The sequence below is a fragment of the Salmo salar genome, chromosome 02 (genome assembly GCF_965601325.2).
Source record: "Salmo salar chromosome 02, fSalSal1, whole genome shotgun sequence".
NCBI lineage: Eukaryota > Metazoa > Chordata > Actinopteri > Salmoniformes > Salmonidae > Salmo > Salmo salar.
Window position 1 is genome coordinate 57,896,153 of NC_138292.1, and position 17,852 is coordinate 57,914,004.

A 17,852-nucleotide genomic window follows, 5' to 3' on the forward strand; every position below is an offset into this window, starting at 1 on the left:
AATATATATATATTTTTTAGATATGAATAATTAAAAGATTTAAATGAATAAAATTAACTAATTCAAAGAACGAAAAAATAAATAAAATAATATAGACCTACATCCTCAAGCGCACACATTCGTTCTGAAAGATCTGCAGATCTTCTGAGCTGGTGGAAGAACAAGGCCTCTGTCTACCCACGGCCGTTGTCTATCCACGGCTTACTAAAGTCATGACAGGGAGACTCTGCATAGCGGCCACATCCGTTCCCTCTGAGAGGGTCTTCTCGAAAATGGGACAATAATTACTGAGAGAGGAAACCGCATCAGCCCCTCGAAAGTGAGGCAGCTTGCATTTCTGAATGCAAATCTCTCATAAAAGCAAAATATGGTCAGCATTGCTGTGTGCTGCTGGTTATAACATGGCAATAAAGAAGAGAGAGAAAAGAGGGACCAGTTTAATGTTTTAAGTGGGATGCTGCAGTTTTACACATTGTTATTTATTTTTCTTTGATATGGTACAATATTCTATTATTATGTTGTTCAGATTGTATTCGTTTTGAATTGTTACATTTATATGCACTTTGTTAATATACATTAAAAAAGTTATACTTTAAATGCAAATGTTTAATAGCATTCTTTTTCATAACAAACCAATGCATTTTTAAATACATTGTGATTAAGGTAGAGTATGATTTCATTTAATAATTTAATTAGAATTGTTTTAACACCAATCATCGTCAAACTATCGCAAACTGTTTGACTTGAAAAAATACAAAACATATATTTTTTAAAGAGCCGTTTGGGAGCCAAAAGAGCAGGCTTTTAAGTGAGCTGAGCCGAACGAGCCGGCTCACTGAAAAGAGCCGAAATGCCCATCAATAATTGAGAAAGGCCGCCGTAGGCAGACCTGGCTCTCAAGAGAAGACAGGCTATGTGCACACTGCCCACACAATGAGGTGAAAACTGAGCTGCACTTCCTAACCTCCTGCCCAATGTAGGACCACATTAGAGACACATATATCCCTCAGATTACACAGATCCACAAAGAATTAGAAAACAAACTCGATTTTGATAAACTCCCCTATCTACTGGGTGAAATACCACAGTGTGCCATCACAGCAGCAAGATTTGTGACCTGTTGCCACAAGAAAAGGTCAACCAGTGAAGAACAAACACCATTGTAAATACAACCCATATTTATGCTTATTTATTTTCCCTTTTGTACTTTAACCATTTGTACATCGTTACAACACTGTATATATACATAATATGACATTTGTAATGACTTTATTCTTTTGGAACTTCTGTGAGTGTAATGTTAACTGTTCATTTTTTATTGTTAATTCCACTTTTGTATATTATCTACTCCACTTGCTTTGGCAATGTTAACATATGTTTCCCATGCCAATAAAGCCCTTTGAATTGAATTGCTCTACTCCTCCAGGCTATCTCTATCTCAGGTCACACACACCACATCGTATCTATGGAATGCCAGCTGTAGGTCAATTGTCAGCTCAAGCCCTAGAGGTCCAACTCAGTCCCATAGACACAGATGAGAGAATACTCATCATAGCTATTCGATGCATAAACAGATTTAACATCATCTTGTAGTTTTTCTTTCACAATATATTGTTTTGCTACTTCAAGGGTTTTAAAATTCCAAATCAAATAGTTAAATTATTCTTGGTATGACCCTCTTAAAACAATTCCATATTCCAAATCAATGATGTCATTGTTGTTGGAGCTAGATGAGTATGTCAAGTTTGGAACTGTGTGCAGGTTTGTAATGCAAATGTCTACACTAACTACTGGCATGGAGGATGTTTTAATATGCTGATGTGAAACATTTTATACCTGAAAAAAGATATTAAGGATGCATATAGAGTAGGTGAAACCATACATTTTGAAGAGACACTCTGAATTGGCATATTTTTGTACAATGGTATGTACAGTACAGTACAGTACATATTAAAAGTTAAATATTCACAAGCATACAGTTTGTCTTGAGTCAATAGAGAGCTCATAAAATACAACCTTAGACTTGGAGAAGATCTCAGTCAGCCCCTAATCTCTTACAGCTCTGCACAATGTGAATGAATGTCAAATAATAGGAATTATTACCTGAAATCAGTTCATATCAATTCCATATTTGGTTTGATGTAACTTTTTTTAAAGGTGTTTTATTAAATGTTAGGTTGTGGTGGCTAAAGTTAGCTGAAGGTTGTAGTGGATGTTTAAACTAAACTGAACCATGGATTACAGTTTATCTTGGCCCATAGACTACTTTCAGGGTGAGGAACCATCTAACATAACTGTAAAACAGTAAGCTACTCCTTTAAGTAATTTAGCAGAGGCTGTTATCCATAGCGACGTACATATTCAGTGCTTTATGGTTTGGTGGGAATAGTGACTCATAAAGACCTTGATTCTCTCTCTCTGTCAACAAGATCAACACCATCATGTATTCAGACAGAGTGCTGGTGATGCATTCTGGGAAGGTGGTGGAGTTTGACAGCCCTGCTGATCTGTGTCAAAGAGACGACTCCATTTTCTGCAAGCTGGTTGGTGCGAGGGGGGAGAGAGAGTAGAAGCTATCAGAGGACTAATGACAATGGGTAATGTCAATGGTGATCTCTCTCTCCGTTTCCCCACAGGAGGCCAGTGGTGGTCAGACTCTGTGGACCAACCAACCACCCGTCCTATGGAGGTGGTAGAAGTCAGCCCTATAATAATTATTGGTCCAGGGTTAGATTTTTTTAATCCCCATGATCGTTAAGGTTATGATTGGGGGTAGGGAAATCTGATCCTAGATCTGTGGTTAAGAGCGGAGACTTCTTCCCCGAGGACCACCGACTGACATTTGACCTTTGACCTCAGAGAGTAAGGTCTGAATAGTCCAACCCGAGCCAAATTATTATTTTACTATATTTTAGGAAGTCGGGTTAATTTTCTAGCTTTTTATTCGGAAACACGTTAATGGGTTACGAAAGAACTGATGATGTGTCAATAGCACAGAGGTAATGAAGAAACATGGAATAAGTACTTTAATTGCTTTTGTATGAAGGGAGTATTTTATAATGCTATAATGGATTTTGACTGAAAAGTTGTCTTCTTAGAGCAAGTCAGTCATTCACTTTGCAGCATCGTCAATCATTTATGAATGTCTGAGATTCCTTTTTCACCTGGTTTGTTGGCAGCGTTAGTTATAGCTAGAAAGAGCACACATTATTGGACATACTTCACATAGATAAAATGCATGTTTACACACTGTTTGCTGTATGGACTTGTTGCAGACAAATAGACTTAGATAAATAAAGACAATTTAAAGTTGCTATTTCTCTTTGTTTACCATTCATACAGAGCAAATTTGTTTGGAAGCTCCTCACAATATTGTTAAGTCTGAGGATTTCAAGCCATTCTGTAATAGAACTACTGTATATCAGTCATTTGAGAATGTTTCTGTTTTGTAATATACTGTAAGAGAAAACATCTCAGGGAGAATTGCCTTTACATACAGTGTTTTCATTTGTGGTCAGTACTCTCATGTACAGTAATATGAAGGTGTAACATATTCAAAATAAAATGGCTCCACTGGTTTTACACATGCCTGGTCAGTTTTTTGATTTATTGAGTTTGCTTGAACATCATTATGACAATCGTCATAATTAGTCATTATATTTCTATGATTTACACATCCCAAGTTATTGTTTTGTTGAGTTTGGGTCCATCAGAATGTCATTACGATTACATCATTGTCAGTAATGGTAATTGGAAGGAGTAGCCCCACCTTAAAGGTATGGTTACACAGTAAGAATGTTATGTCTTATAAATCAGTTATTTTCAAGTCTTAATCCCTAGATCAGGCCACACCTTCATTATTGTGCCTTAAAATGACCATGAGTCATGAATGAATGCCTAGCTGCCCCTCCCTTGAAACAAGACAACTTTTTGGCACACCTCTGCATTTTATTTTCTACTACCAGACCATTTGTTTTCCTCCTGTCTTGGCGTGGAGAGTGCTCTGTTAGTTTTTCCCCCTCTATCTCACAGTTCCAGTCTTGAGAGGCTAGGTTTCAGTGATCACCCTGCCTACCTGGACTGGGGAAGTTGTGTGTGACGGTGTGTTGCTGGGAAGACATGCCGAATGTGGAACCAGTTTATCTGCTTTGGGGAGAGTATGCTTTCGCTGACTGAGGCACGGTGTAGGCAGTCTTACAGGAGTAAACGGCAGGGACCGATAACATTGTGTCGCAACTTTCTCACATTGGCGGTTAAACTCTTCAATGGCTGAATAACAAGAACAAACACAGTCAAAATAGCCCAATGGAGCCTAAGGTAAGAGTTGTTGTCAACTCAACATCCAGACTATATGGTGCCAGGTACTATTTCTATTGTTTAAGAAGTCCACAATGATGTAATCGCTGTAGTAGCTAGATGAGTATGTCAAGTTTGGAACTGTGTGCAGGTTTGTAATGCAAATGTATACAGTAACTACTGACATGGAGGATGTTTTAATATGCTGATGTGAAACATTTTATACCTGAAAAAAAGATATCAAGGATGCATATAGAGTAGGTGAAACCATACATTTTGAAGAGACACTCTGAATTGGCATATTTTTGTACAGTGATATGTAGAGTACAGTGCATATTAAAAGTTAAATATTCACAAGTATACAGTTTGTCTTGAGTCAATAGAGAGCTCATAAAATACAACCTTAGACTTGGAGAAAATCTCAGTCAGCCCCTAATCTCTTACAGCTCTGTACAAGGTGAATGAATGTCAAATAATAGGAATTATTTGAACAGAGTAACTGTCAAAACGTGCCATGTTTCATGAAATATGATTGCAGCATTTAGCTTACTGTCAGTGCACTCGTCTTTATGAGTGCATATACAGGTAACTAACAAAATAAAGGAAACACCAACATAAAGTGTCTTAATAGGGCGTTGTGCCACCATGAGCCACATCAGCTTCAATGCACCTTGGCATAGATTCTACAAGTGTCTGGAACTCTATTGGAGGGATGCGACACCATTCTTCCTCAAGAAATTCTGTCATTTGATGTTTTGTTGATAGTGGTGGAAAACGCTGTCTCAGGCGCCACTCCAGAATCTCCCATAAGTGTTCAATTGGGTTGAGATCTGGTGACTGAGACTGCCATGGAATTTGGTTTACATCGTTTTCATGCTCATCAAACCATTCAGTGACCACTCGTGCCCTGTGAATGAGGGCACTGTCATCCTATGGGGGCATAGCCATAGTAGCCAAAATAATGGCCTGCCCAGTATTTTTTATACATGATGGTATGTTAATTGCTTAATTAACTCAGGAACCACACCTGTGTGGAAGCATCTGCTTTCAATATACTTTGCATTACTCATTTACTCAAGCTTTTCCGTTATTTTGGCTGTTACCTGTAGTTACCATTCCTAAATGCATCTTTCATAAGGCGTTGTTGGGGGTGTGGGATAATTACATTCAATCTCTGCTCCTGAATGAAAGTTATTCCATTCACTGTCACGCCTGCTCCTGCTCCCCCTCCCAGGCACTTGAGGGCGCCAGGCTGCCCATCATTACGCACACCTGTCACCATCATTACGTGCATCAGCGCAATATTGGACTCACCTGGACTTTGTTGATTTCCCCCTCTATATCTGTCTGTTCCTCAGTTTGTTCCCCGTGTCAGCATTATTATCGGTTTTATTAAATGTTCACTCCCTGTACTTGTTTCTCGTCTCCAAACGTGTCTCTTCACAGAATGCTGACACCACAATTTGAAGCAGCAGGATTTTAAAATGTTTTGGGGGGTGACATCGGTTCCGGGTGCTGCTGCCGGAGGAACCGGGAGTGCCTCAGCTGGCTCGTTGGGCTTCCACGCCTTAGCTGGCTCGAGAGGTTTCCTTGCCTCGGTTGGCTCGGCAGGCTCCCACCCCACGTCATGCCTCAGCCGGCTCGTAAGGCTCCCATGCCTCAGCTGGCTCGTCAGGCTCCCGCGCCTCAGCCGGCTCGTCAGTCTCCCGCGCCTCAGCCGGCTCGTCGGTCTCCCGCGCCTCAGACAAGCTTGTCGGGCTCGCACGCCTCAGCCGGCTCGTCTGACTCCGATATCTTGGCCGGCCCATCAGGCTCGCCCAGGTGGGACACTCCCACCACCCCAACCTGGCGCTCGAGGGCGCCAGGCTGCCCATCAATACGCACACCTGTCAGCATCATTACGCGCATCAGCGCAATTTTGGATTCACCTGTACTCCTTCACTTTGTTGATTGCCCCCTCTATATCTGTCTGTTCCTCAGTTTGTTCCCTGTGCCAGCATAATTGTCATTATGTTTTCCCTGTCCAGACGCTGTCCTTGTTTGTTTCTTGTTGGTTTTATTAAATGTTCACTCCCTGTACTTGCTTCTCGTCTCCCAGCGTCTGTCCTTACAATTCACAATGCAACAGATTGATGAGTTGGCTGACGTAAATGCAATAGGGGAATATTTCAAGCAACACATACAATGAGAATGCAAAACATTAAGGACACCTGCTCTTTCCATGACATAGACTGACCAGCAATGTTCCCTCCATTTTTTTGCAGCACTGAGCAAATTTCAGCATTGTGAAAGTTCTGTGCGCATTTACTGTGAACACTGACGCTTTCCCGCTTTAAGTTACAGTTTTAACAGTGGACAACAGTGGCCACAGTCTGGCCTACCAGACAGTGGCGGTCAGTGCCATTTAAGATGAGGGGGGATGATTAGTATTTTTTTCATTAGTAGGCCTTATTTCTATTACAGCATATTTGATAACTGTCGATCATATTCTATTTACTCAGTTGGTTGTAACTGCGACAGGTTTAGGCTACTACATGATACTCCCTATACCCATCATGAGGTTGCTACAACCTAGCCTATGAATTAAAGTTTACAACGTAGGTGCACACAGGTCGAGAGAAAAATGTGAGATGACAGACAGTTACACATTCAATACTGCCTTGCACACTTCTTGCCTGCTTCTAGCTGATATAGGGTGTAATTATTAGTCCAACAGTTGCAAACGAGAGTTTCCATTGGACAAATTCAGGTCTGTTTATCCCTGTTTGATCCGTTTTCTTCAGTTTAATCAACTTTTTTCAACAGAATCTGCGGAATGAATACACCCCTGATCACGCTTAAACACAGTTCACTTTCATAGCAGCCATGTTGTATTCCTTCTCGCACCTATGCACTCTCCGGCTCTCACCTTTTCCCTTCGCTTGTGGACTTCAATGCACAACACAGCTGTATGTGACCAGGCGAAAAAAACTTTCCAAGCCAAACCATATCATAACACACAGCCTACATCATTGTCACCATATTAGCTAAAGCAACGTCATAGTCAACATAGCTAATAGAACTAATGTGTTAGTAAACACGCTACAATCATGTAGTAACGTAACAGTGTGCAGTAAGTAAGCAGTTTAGCACTTACACCGGCAGTCCCCGGTGGCAATACATTTGTAAAACCAAAAGCTTACCTTGACCTAGAAGAGTTCCAATGTTGTGTTGGATAGTCATAGCTACAGTAGCTAGCTAACATAGCATCCCTCTGTTTGAGCAGGGTGTTTGAGTAGGCTGAACTAGCTAGCTGCATTTGATAGCTAAGTAAGTGAAACTGAAAGATCTCTCTCTCTCTTGCTTCTCCATTTTGGACGAAATTAATTTGTTCAAAACTGTTAAAATATTCTCTTTCTCTCAGAGTAAACTACTCACAACATTTTATGCACTGCAGTGCTAGTTAGCTGTAGCTTATGCGTTCAGTACTAGATTCATTCTCTGATACTTTGATTGGGTGGACAACATGTCAGTTCGGTCTGCAAGAGTTCTGATAGGTTGGACAACATCCTCCGGAAGTTGTCATAATTACTGTTTAAGCCTATGGAATGGGGTGGGAACCATGAGCCTCCTAGGTTTTGTATTGAAGTCAATGTAGCCAGAAGAGGATGGAAACTAACTGTCCTCCGGCTACACCATGGTGCTACCCTACAGAGTGCTGTTGAGGCTACTGTAGACCTTCATTTCCAAATAGTATGTTTTAATGAATTATTTGGTGATGTGTTTATATTTAGTATAGTTTTATTAAAAAAAACATAACTTTTTTCATGTTTATTTTATGAAACTGGTCCTCCCCTTCCTCCTCTGACGAGCCTCCACTTCTACCAGAGTGGCCTACCATCAAAAACAATGGAGAAAATGCATCCCATAACATTTGAACATGAAAAAACCTGTTCTATCATTCAGCCTACAGTAGCAGCCGATGTGTGTTGTTCAATGATTACCAACATTCCATGAAACTTCTGAAAAAAAAACATGCAGGGCTTGACATTAACCTGTTTATCCACTTGTCCTTCAGACAAGGGAGGATTACTGAAAAATGTTTTCAGGTGACTGAAAATGTTGTTGTGTTGTTTGATGCAAGAAACCACTTTACAAAATAAAATGGATTATTATTTTCATACCAGGCAAATTATTGCTACCCTCTGCCTATTTGCTACTGAGCTTGTCTGTCACAAAATACAACATTCCCCTTTAAGACTAAAAAAAGCAATTTTCCTGACTGGATTTTCAAAGATGTCTAAAAATGTACTCCCTTATTGTTGACTTCAAATGATCTATAACTGGGCTAAAACCTCACTAACTAGCAAAGGAAATGAACAAAATGTGCACATGTGGCTACTATCATGACACAAGGCGAGACCCAGATGCAAACACGGGAGGCAGATGGTTGGAGTCTTACAGTATTTATTAATCCAATAGGGTAAGGCAAGAGAATGGTTGTGGACAGGCAAAAGGGTCAAAACCAGTTCAGAGTCCAAAAGGTACCGAAGGGCAGGCAGAATCAAGATCAGGGCAGGCAGGATGATCAGGCAGGCGGGAAAGTAGTCCAGAGTCAGGCAGGGGTCAGAACAGGGAAGACTATCAATAGTCAAAAGGAGTACGGGAAAACACCCTGGTTGACTTGACTAACATACAAGACGAACTGGCACAGAGAGACAGGAAACACAGGGATAAATACACTGGGGAAAATAAGCGACACCTGGAGGGGGTGAAGACAATCACAGGAACAGGTGAAGCAGATCAGGGCATGACAGCTACATGCAGCTCTTACTTTGATCTCAAAACAAGTACATTTACTCAAGACCACCCATGCTGTAAACACAGTCCAGTTCAAAGTAAATGGCACAGATCCATATACAGCAATGGTCTATTTGCATATAGGCCTGCTACAGCTCTGATTACATCCCTCCTCTCTCCCTTTCCACCACTGACACTGACCAAAAAGGGTCACCGTCTTTCAGCTGATGGCAAAACTCCAGTCGCACCGCATTATTTCTGCCTCATGCACAAATTCATGCTGTTACTCCTATGTTATACTTGAGTAAAAATAAAGATACCTTAATAGAAAATGACTCAAGTAAAAGTGAAAGTCACCCACTAAAATACTACTTGAGTAAAAGTCTAAAAGTATTTGGTTTTAAATATACTTAAGTATCAAAAGTAAATGTAATTGCTAAAATATACTTAAGTATCAAAAGTAAAAGTATAAATAATTTCAAATTCCTTATGTTACGGATAGCTAGGGCCACGCTCCAACTCTCAGATATCATTTACAAACAAAGCATGTGTTTAATGAGTCCGTCAGATCAGAGGCAATAGGGATGACAGGGATGTTCTTTTGATAAGTGTGTGAATTAGACTATTTTCCTGTCCTGCTAAGCATTCAAAATGTAATGAGTACTTTTGAGTGTCAGGGAAAATGTATGGAGTAAAAAGTACATAATCTTCTTTAGGAATGTAGTTAAGTAGAAGAAAAAGTTGTCAAAAATATAAATAGTAAAGTACAGATACCCCAAAAAACGACTTATGTAGTACTTTCAGGTATTTTTGCTTTACACCAGTGCTCATTCATTACTGCTGCAGTGCTTGTTGTAATGCTGATTGGAAATAGGAAGAATGCACATTTCCTGGTTCATAAAAGTGTTGAATACAAAGCCTTGACAGTGCCGAATAAGAACTTACACATGAACTCACTCATAAAAATTCCTTGACAATCTCTCTAGTCATGGTTTTAAACGTTTTGAAATCTCACAGTATCAACTTTGCTGTAGCTTTCTTTTATGCCTGCTACGTTACTGCAGACACGGTCATCTGAGCCCTCGGATTGACCAGCAGTAGGTATATAGTGCACTTGATTTGCTCTCCGAGCCCGCCGGGAAGGCAGAGTTGTACCTTCAGACACATGAAATGGTTCAAAATCGCAACAGTTCTCCTACCAGGTGCGCAGGGCAGCTGAATTGGGTGCACCTACCGTCAACAGCCCGAGACAAATAAAAAAAATAGATTGACCAGCTGGTGACCACTGCTCTTGAATGTCTCTCCATGGGTTGATATTTATCCCGGGGGAGCCGCGAGCGTGCAGTCTAGAGGGAACATTGCTGACCAGGTGAATCCAGGTGAAAGCTATGATCTCTTATTGATGTCACTTGGTAAATCCACTTCAATCAGTGTAAATGAAGGGGAGGAGACAGACTAAAGAAGGATTTTTAAGCCTTGAGACAATTGAGACATGGATTGTGTGTGTGTGCCATTCAGAGGGTGAATGGGCAAGACAAAATATTGAAGTGCCATTGAATGGGCTATGGTAGTAGATGCCAGGTGCACCAGTTGTGTCAAGAACTGCAACTCTGCTGGGTTTTTCACGCTCAACAGTTTCCAGTGTGTATCAAGAATAGTCCACCACCCAAAGGACATCCAGCCAACTTGACACAACTGTGGGAAGCATTGGAGTCAACATGGGCCAGCATTCCTGTGGAATGCTTTCGACACCTTGTAGAGTCCATGCCCCGACCAATTGAGTCTGTATGAGGGCAAAAGGGGGAGGGCATTAGGTGTTCCTAATGTTTAGTATACTCAGTGTAGTTTAGTCTGAGTGATGAATATTTTTACATATTCATCTTTTGGAGGTATTTGATGATGATGAAGTAAATTATGATTATTATGATCATTGTGGAATTGGTAGCAGAGCACACACTTTATTGCTCATAGAGCAGCAGTCTCACTAAGCATGTGACACAAATCACTTACATGACTTATGCTCTAACGATTGTTTACAAATCACTTTATTTGAGCACCTGCCACAGCAAGCTTTTCATAATAGAAAGTGGTGGGTGTGGTCACCTCTGAGTGTACACCCAACTATAGTGCACTTGTCTCCATTTCCCTGGACAAACTTGTTCCTGTTGTTCCCTCCATCTCCCAAGGCCACACCTCGGATACCTCAAAGGTGCAGCTACCTGGGTGTCAACCATGTGCCTATTTGCTTATGTAAACAGGTTACCCCTCCATAGCCCCTCTTTAGTGGTGATTTCAGATGATTTTGTTCTTTATGGTAAAATGAGCTGTGCCATTATTGTATTTGTTTGTATTTTTTATTCTGGAGTGTAAATATTATATTTATTTTGCATTTGATACTCTTGAAGGCTATGAAAGTATGCTGCAGTATTTAGGCCTGTATGATTTGATTATTATAGCATGAAACCAAGCTGAGCATTTATTTTTAATTGATTCTTTCCTCTTCAACAGGTTTAAACAGAAGAGCTTTTCATTAAAGGCTGCTGTGAAAACATCAGAAGGATCATGGTATGTGAGATCATTCATCCATCAGCCATGATGATAGTAATAACAAGCATATTCCAACACAATAAGCTAAGCAAAAGGAAATGTACTTTTTGAAAAACACCTATGCCCCAACATTACTTTCTAGAAGTGGATTCAATTTTTAAAATCTATTTAAAAATGATTGTAAACAACATGTATTTTTAAGTTCATTGTGGATATTCTGTTTGATGTTTGGGTTATTGAAACATGACCAACACTGAGGCCACACACCCGTCTTTGCACATTTCTTGTAACTACCTTTTTATATCTGCTTTTAGCCTGGTCACCGTAGGGGAAGGAGCCTCTCTGAGGGGCTGATGCTGGAGGAATCAGAAAAGGGAGGATTGGTCGTCTCCAGCGTTTTCGGTGGCTCCTCTGGCAATCAGGGGCTCAAAGAAGGTATGAGTCTTTTATTTCATGTATACCCTTTTTGTTGAGGTACTTATGTTTCTTTGAGAAAATGTAAGATTTCACATTTTGGATTGTTGTCTGAATTTTGTTGAACAGTAAAATACAGTGTAACAGTGAAGAAAAAAATATATAAAAAAATCCATAGACACATTTAGAATCATTGAAATGTTCAGTCACCATGCTTTAACTGTGTTTTTTTTCAGGAGATGAAATTGTGGGTGCCACAATCAACTTTGACCAACTTTCAAAAGATGATGTGTTGAAAATACTGAAGCTGATGGATGATAATGGATTTGATGATAAGGTTCAAGTTCTGACTAAAAATAATTTGAGCAAGAGTATGGGGACCTTGGACAGCATCAAAGCACCAGAGGAGGTTTGTGGAATATAGTTAGTAAATAGAATATGCAGGGGGGGAAATTATTTCAGGAAGGTTACTGGATAAAATATGTTGTTTGTTAAAGGGACAAAATCGAGATTTTGGCAATGAAGCCCTTTATTTACTTCCCCAGAGTCAGATAACCTTGTGGATACCATTTTTATGTCTCTATGTGCAGTTTGAAGGAAGTTGCTAACTAGCATTAGCGCAATGACTGAAAGCTAGCATGCTAGCTGTTCCTGACGCTAGTTAGCATTGGCTTGTACCTCCAACTACCTCCAAATTCCTTCATACTGGACGCAAAGACATAAAAATGGTATCCACGAGTTCATCTGACTCTGACGAAGTCAATAAAGGGTTTTATTGCCAACATCTCGAACTATCCCATTAAGGATTGGTTTCTCTTTACAGATGCTGAAGGATTCATATAATAGACTCTACAATGCCAAAATAAATAGGTTCATGAAGGATGACAGCCCTGGACAACCTGCAGGTGCTGGGGAAAGAGGCTCTCATAATGGACAGGTGAAGGGCAAGGGACCGAGACCTCTCTGGGACAAACCTAAAGTGAAAGGTGACCTCAAACCCCCTGTCCTCACCATGGATTACCCAGTTGTGGAGAAACCCAAAGTAGATGCTCCTACCTACCTAGAGTCTCCAGACCTCAAATTCTCTGCTCCAAAGTTAAAGGTGCCTAAACTTGATGTCAAAGGCATGGTACCTGATGCTCATGGTGGAGAACTTTCATTGCCTAATGCCAACATTAGTACATCAGATCTCTCCCTGCCTCATTTGAATGGGTCACTAAACATTGATGCTCCATCAGTTAACCTGGAAAGGCCATATCTTGAAACTGATATAGATGCTATCGATGCTCCAGAATTTGATATGTCTTTGTCCAAAGTTGACCTCAAAGGCCCTGATCTTGACCTGAAAGTTATAAATCCACTTCCCAAGGTTGGAGGAGATATCAATGTCCCGGAAGCAGAGCTCAATCTACCAGAGGGGGTTGTCACTGGACCTACTTTAAATATCAATGCCCCAAAGCTTGATATTGAAAGAACAGGCAAAATGTTCAAAATGCCCAAATTTAAGATGCCTGACTTGGGTCTCTCTGGACCCAGCATAAATGTACCCAGCCTTGAGGTTGATGCACCAAATATGAGGATCCCAGATAAAGATATGCCAGGAGTTAATCTCAAAGGTCCCCAACTAGACCTACAAGCACCAGATGTTAATCTCAAAGGTCCTAATCTAGACCTGCAAGCCCCAGATGTCAGCATGATGAATATGCCTTCAAGTAAAATCAGAGTCCGGTCCTCCAAGGAACTGAAAAACCCAAACCTTGATGTGGATGATCCCTCTGGTTATTTTGAATTGCCTAAGGTTAGGCTCTCTCGCAGAGTACAAAAAGGACCAGATTTAGACATTGATGCAGTTTTAAAGACCCCAGACATGCATCTTAAAACCTTTTTGATTGGTGCTCCTGACCTGAATGTCCCTGATGTAGATTTACCTTCAGTAGACCTTAAAGGTTCCAAAATAGATCTAGAGTTGCCAGATGCAAACATTGGTATCCCATCTGGGAAGATCAAAACACCAAGTCTCGGTATGCCTGACTTTGATATATCTGGACCAAGAATTAGGACTCCAGACCTGGACCTCTCAGTGGATGAGATGTGTCTATCAGACGTCTGTTTGCCTGACCTCAGTACTCCAGATATTGGCATACCCTCAGGTAAATTCAAACTAACGAAACCACATGCAGAACTCAAAGCTCCTGATTTCAATGTGGATGCCCACTCTGGTAAACTGAAGATGCCCAAATTTGGCTTCTCTGGCCTAAAAAGTCCAGATCTGGGCATTGATGCTGATGTAAAAACACCAAAGCTAAGTCTCAAAGCTCCAAAGATGAAAGGTGGACTTGATGCACCTGACTTGAATTTGCCCAAAGTCGACCTGAAAGCACCTAAGTTAGATGTAAACACTCCAAATATTGACATTGATGCACCCTCAGGAAAATTCAAAATGCCAAAGTTTAAAATTCCTAAATTTGCCCCTAAAAGGCCAGAGGTTGGCATTGATGGAGAGTTGGATGGACCAGACCTGAGCCTATCATCTTCCAAATTAAAACAGCCAGATGTGGATGTTGGTAGCCCATCTGGAAAATTCAAGATGCCAAATTTTAAAATGCCAGACATTGGCCTCTCAGGCCCAGATATTCAAGGGCCTGACTTTGAGGTAAAGAATCCAGACTTGGATCATTCAGCCCTCAAGTTTAAAGGGGGAATTAGTTACCCAGATTTGGATCTGCCAGATATAGACCTCAAAGGCCCCAAAATAGACTTCAATGCACCAGATGTAAACTTTAATATGCCCTCAGGTAAAGTCAAAGTACCTACATTGAAGAAACCAAAGGTTGATCTGAATGCTCCTGATCTGGACATTGATGGCCCCTCTGATGAACTGAAAATGCCCACATTTGGGCTGTCTGGTAAAATGCCAAAATCTCCCAAATTGAATCTCAAAACTCCAAAGTTGAAGGGGGGAATTGATTTTCCAGACCTGAATTTACCAGATGCTGACCTCAAAGCCCCTGAACTAGATGTGATTGCTCCAGATCTAGACATCAATGCACCCTCAGGGAAATTCAAAATGCCTAAATTCAGAGGCCTGAAGGGACCAGATGTTGACATTAATGGCGCTGTAGAGGGACCAGATCTGAACTTGTCATCTCCCAACCTCAAGGGTCCCAAAGCAGACCTCAACATTCCAGATGCTGATATTGGCAGTCCATCAGGAAAATTCAAAATGCCAACTTTCAAGATGCCAGATTTAGGTTTATCTGGACCAAAAGTTAAGGGGCCTAACTTGGATCTTTCAGCCCCCAAGTTTAAAGGGGGAATTAGTCACCCAGATTTGGATCTGCCAGATGTTGACTTCAAAGGCTCCAAATTAGACCTCAATGCACCAGATGTAAACTTTGATATGCCCTCAGCTAAAGTCAAAGTACCTACATTGAAGAAACCAAAGGTTGATCTGAATGCTCCTGATCTGGACATTAACGGCCCCTCTGGTAAACTGAAAATGCCCAAGTTTGGGCTGTCTAGTAAAATGCCAAAATCCACAAAACTGAATCTCAAAGCCCCAAAGATAAAGGGGGGAATTGATTCCCCAGACTTGAATTTACCAGATGCTGACCTCAAAGCCCCTAAACTAGATGTGAATACCCCAGATCTTTACATCAATGCACCTTCTGGGAAATTCAAAATGCCCAAATTTAAAATGTTTAAATTCAGGGGCCAAAAGAGACCAGATGTTGACATTGATGGAGACTTAGACGGCCCAGATATAGATATCAATGCCCCCACAGCTAACCTCAAAGGTCCCAAAATAGGTCTAAAAATGCCTGATTTGAAGATGCCTGATTTTGGGCTATCTGGGCCAAATGTAGATGCACCTGATTATGACTTAACTGATACCGATCTCTCAGCCCCAAAGCTAAAAGGGGGAATCAGTCCCCCAGATTTGAGACTACCTAAGGGTCATCTCAGAGGGCCCAAACTAGACCTCAATGCTCCAGATATGCCCTCAGGTAGATTCAGAGTTCCTACCATGGAGAGGCCAAATGGTAGCATCAAAGCCCCTGATTTTGACATCAGCACTCCTACATTCAAAATGCCTGAAATGCCTAAATTTATGTTGTCTAGTCCAAAAAGACCAGATCAAGACATAAGTGCTGACATAGGTTTGAAATTGTCAAAGATGAAAGGTGGGATTGGTTCACCAGATCTGGACCTACCTACAGTTGACCTAGAAGCCCCTAAAATAGATGTAGACACTCCAGATATGAACATTGATTCACCCTCTGGGAATTTCAAAATGCCCCACTTCAAAATGCCTAAATTTGGCCTTTCTGGTCTGAATGGGCAAGATGCTGGAATAGATGGAGACATTGATGGACCAGACCTGAGCTTGTCAGCCCCGAAAGTAAACACAGGGATTGGTAGTCCAGATTTAGACATAAATGTTCCCTCTGGTAACCTCAAAGGCCCCCAATGTGATTTCAATTTGCCAGACAGTGACATTGCTATACAATCTCGAAAATTCAAACTGCAATCCTTTAAATTGCCTCAGTTTGGAAGTCCCAATCTAAGGGCAGATACAGATATGGACTTTATGAAAACACATGACATTTCTCCTCCAAAGGCTAAAGTGGATCTAAAAGCACCAGATTTGAAAGTTAGTCACCCAGATGTCAGCCTGAGCCTACCCAAAGCTGATATCAGAAGCCCAGAATACAAAGTGTCATCTCATAGTAAACGCAGATCTGATATCCCAGGTGGAGCGCATATAAAATTGCAAGCAATGGACATAGATACCAAAGTGACACTGCCACACACTGATAGGAAGTCTAGGAAGGTCAAAGGAAGGGCCAGTTATCCCATTGCAGATATAGATTTACCAAAAGTTGAGTACGAAGCATCTGCTTTGGATCTGCGAGGTTCAGACCTTAACGATCCCACAGGAAAATTAAAAATTCCCAAATCCAAGACTAAATTGGGTAGTCATACAAGAATACCAGATCTTGATATAGACTCAAGTCTTGCCAGTATTAATGCCTCAGTCCCTAAACTCCCACCCCCAAGGTATGGAGTAGAGGTTTCACAGCCAGATTTAAATTTGAGCAGAACTGACCTCAAGGGCAATAAACATCATAGAAAAGCCCCAGCTGGTGAAACTGGCAGAACAAAAAGGAGAAGTCCAAAACACTCTGAAATTGGAATGTCTATGCCAAATTTTACTCATGGTTCAAACCACAAAATGTCTGAAGATCAAGAAGGATATTTTGTCGCTGCATTTCCCCAAAATCTCAAAGGGGATGTACCAGACGGAACTGGGAGCCTGAAAAATCGTCACAAGGAAGAGTCAAACCGTAGATCTCATACACTCAGAAGTCTCAATTTCAGTGCATCAAATGTGGACCTTGAAGTTCCAGAAGATGAGAACTTGAAAGGGTCAACATTCTGGCTTTCAAAGCTTATATAGCATTCAGACAACTGACTAAATGTAATTTTAGGCTTGTTTGAATCACAATCTTCTGTTGAAACATAATGCAGAAAACGTCTGTTACGTATAAAACAAGCATCAGATTGTTTGCACATATTTTTACTTTTTTAATGTAAATTGATTGGCATTTGTTATGAACATGTTGAAAACGAATGTGTAAAGCTTTCTTTTGTCAAGTGATTTAAAAAATGTATGAAAGGTTTATGTTCTGCTGATAAGCTGTTTGAATGGTATTTTTACTCTACACTTGCTACATTGTAATAAAATAAAATGGGATTTTGTAACTTTTATAAAATCTTTGTTTTATCTTTCTTTACATGAATTCAACAAAATA

General features: G+C 40.7%; 1 protein-coding gene across 1 annotated transcript; it reads left to right on the top strand.

Annotated features, from left to right (window-relative positions):
• The first annotated feature begins 3,913 nt into the window (after nt 1-3,913).
• LOC106587602 (uncharacterized) lies at nt 3,914-17,813 on the top strand. The gene is made up of 5 exons (XM_014176165.3): nt 3,914-4,317; nt 11,584-11,640; nt 11,937-12,057; nt 12,273-12,445; nt 12,860-17,813. Exons 2-5 carry the CDS (start codon nt 11,638-11,640, stop codon nt 17,495-17,497), a joined length of 4,935 nt encoding a protein of 1,644 aa, XP_014031640.2. The 5' UTR covers nt 3,914-4,317; nt 11,584-11,637; the 3' UTR covers nt 17,498-17,813.
• Nucleotides 17,814-17,852: the final 39 nt, after the last annotated feature.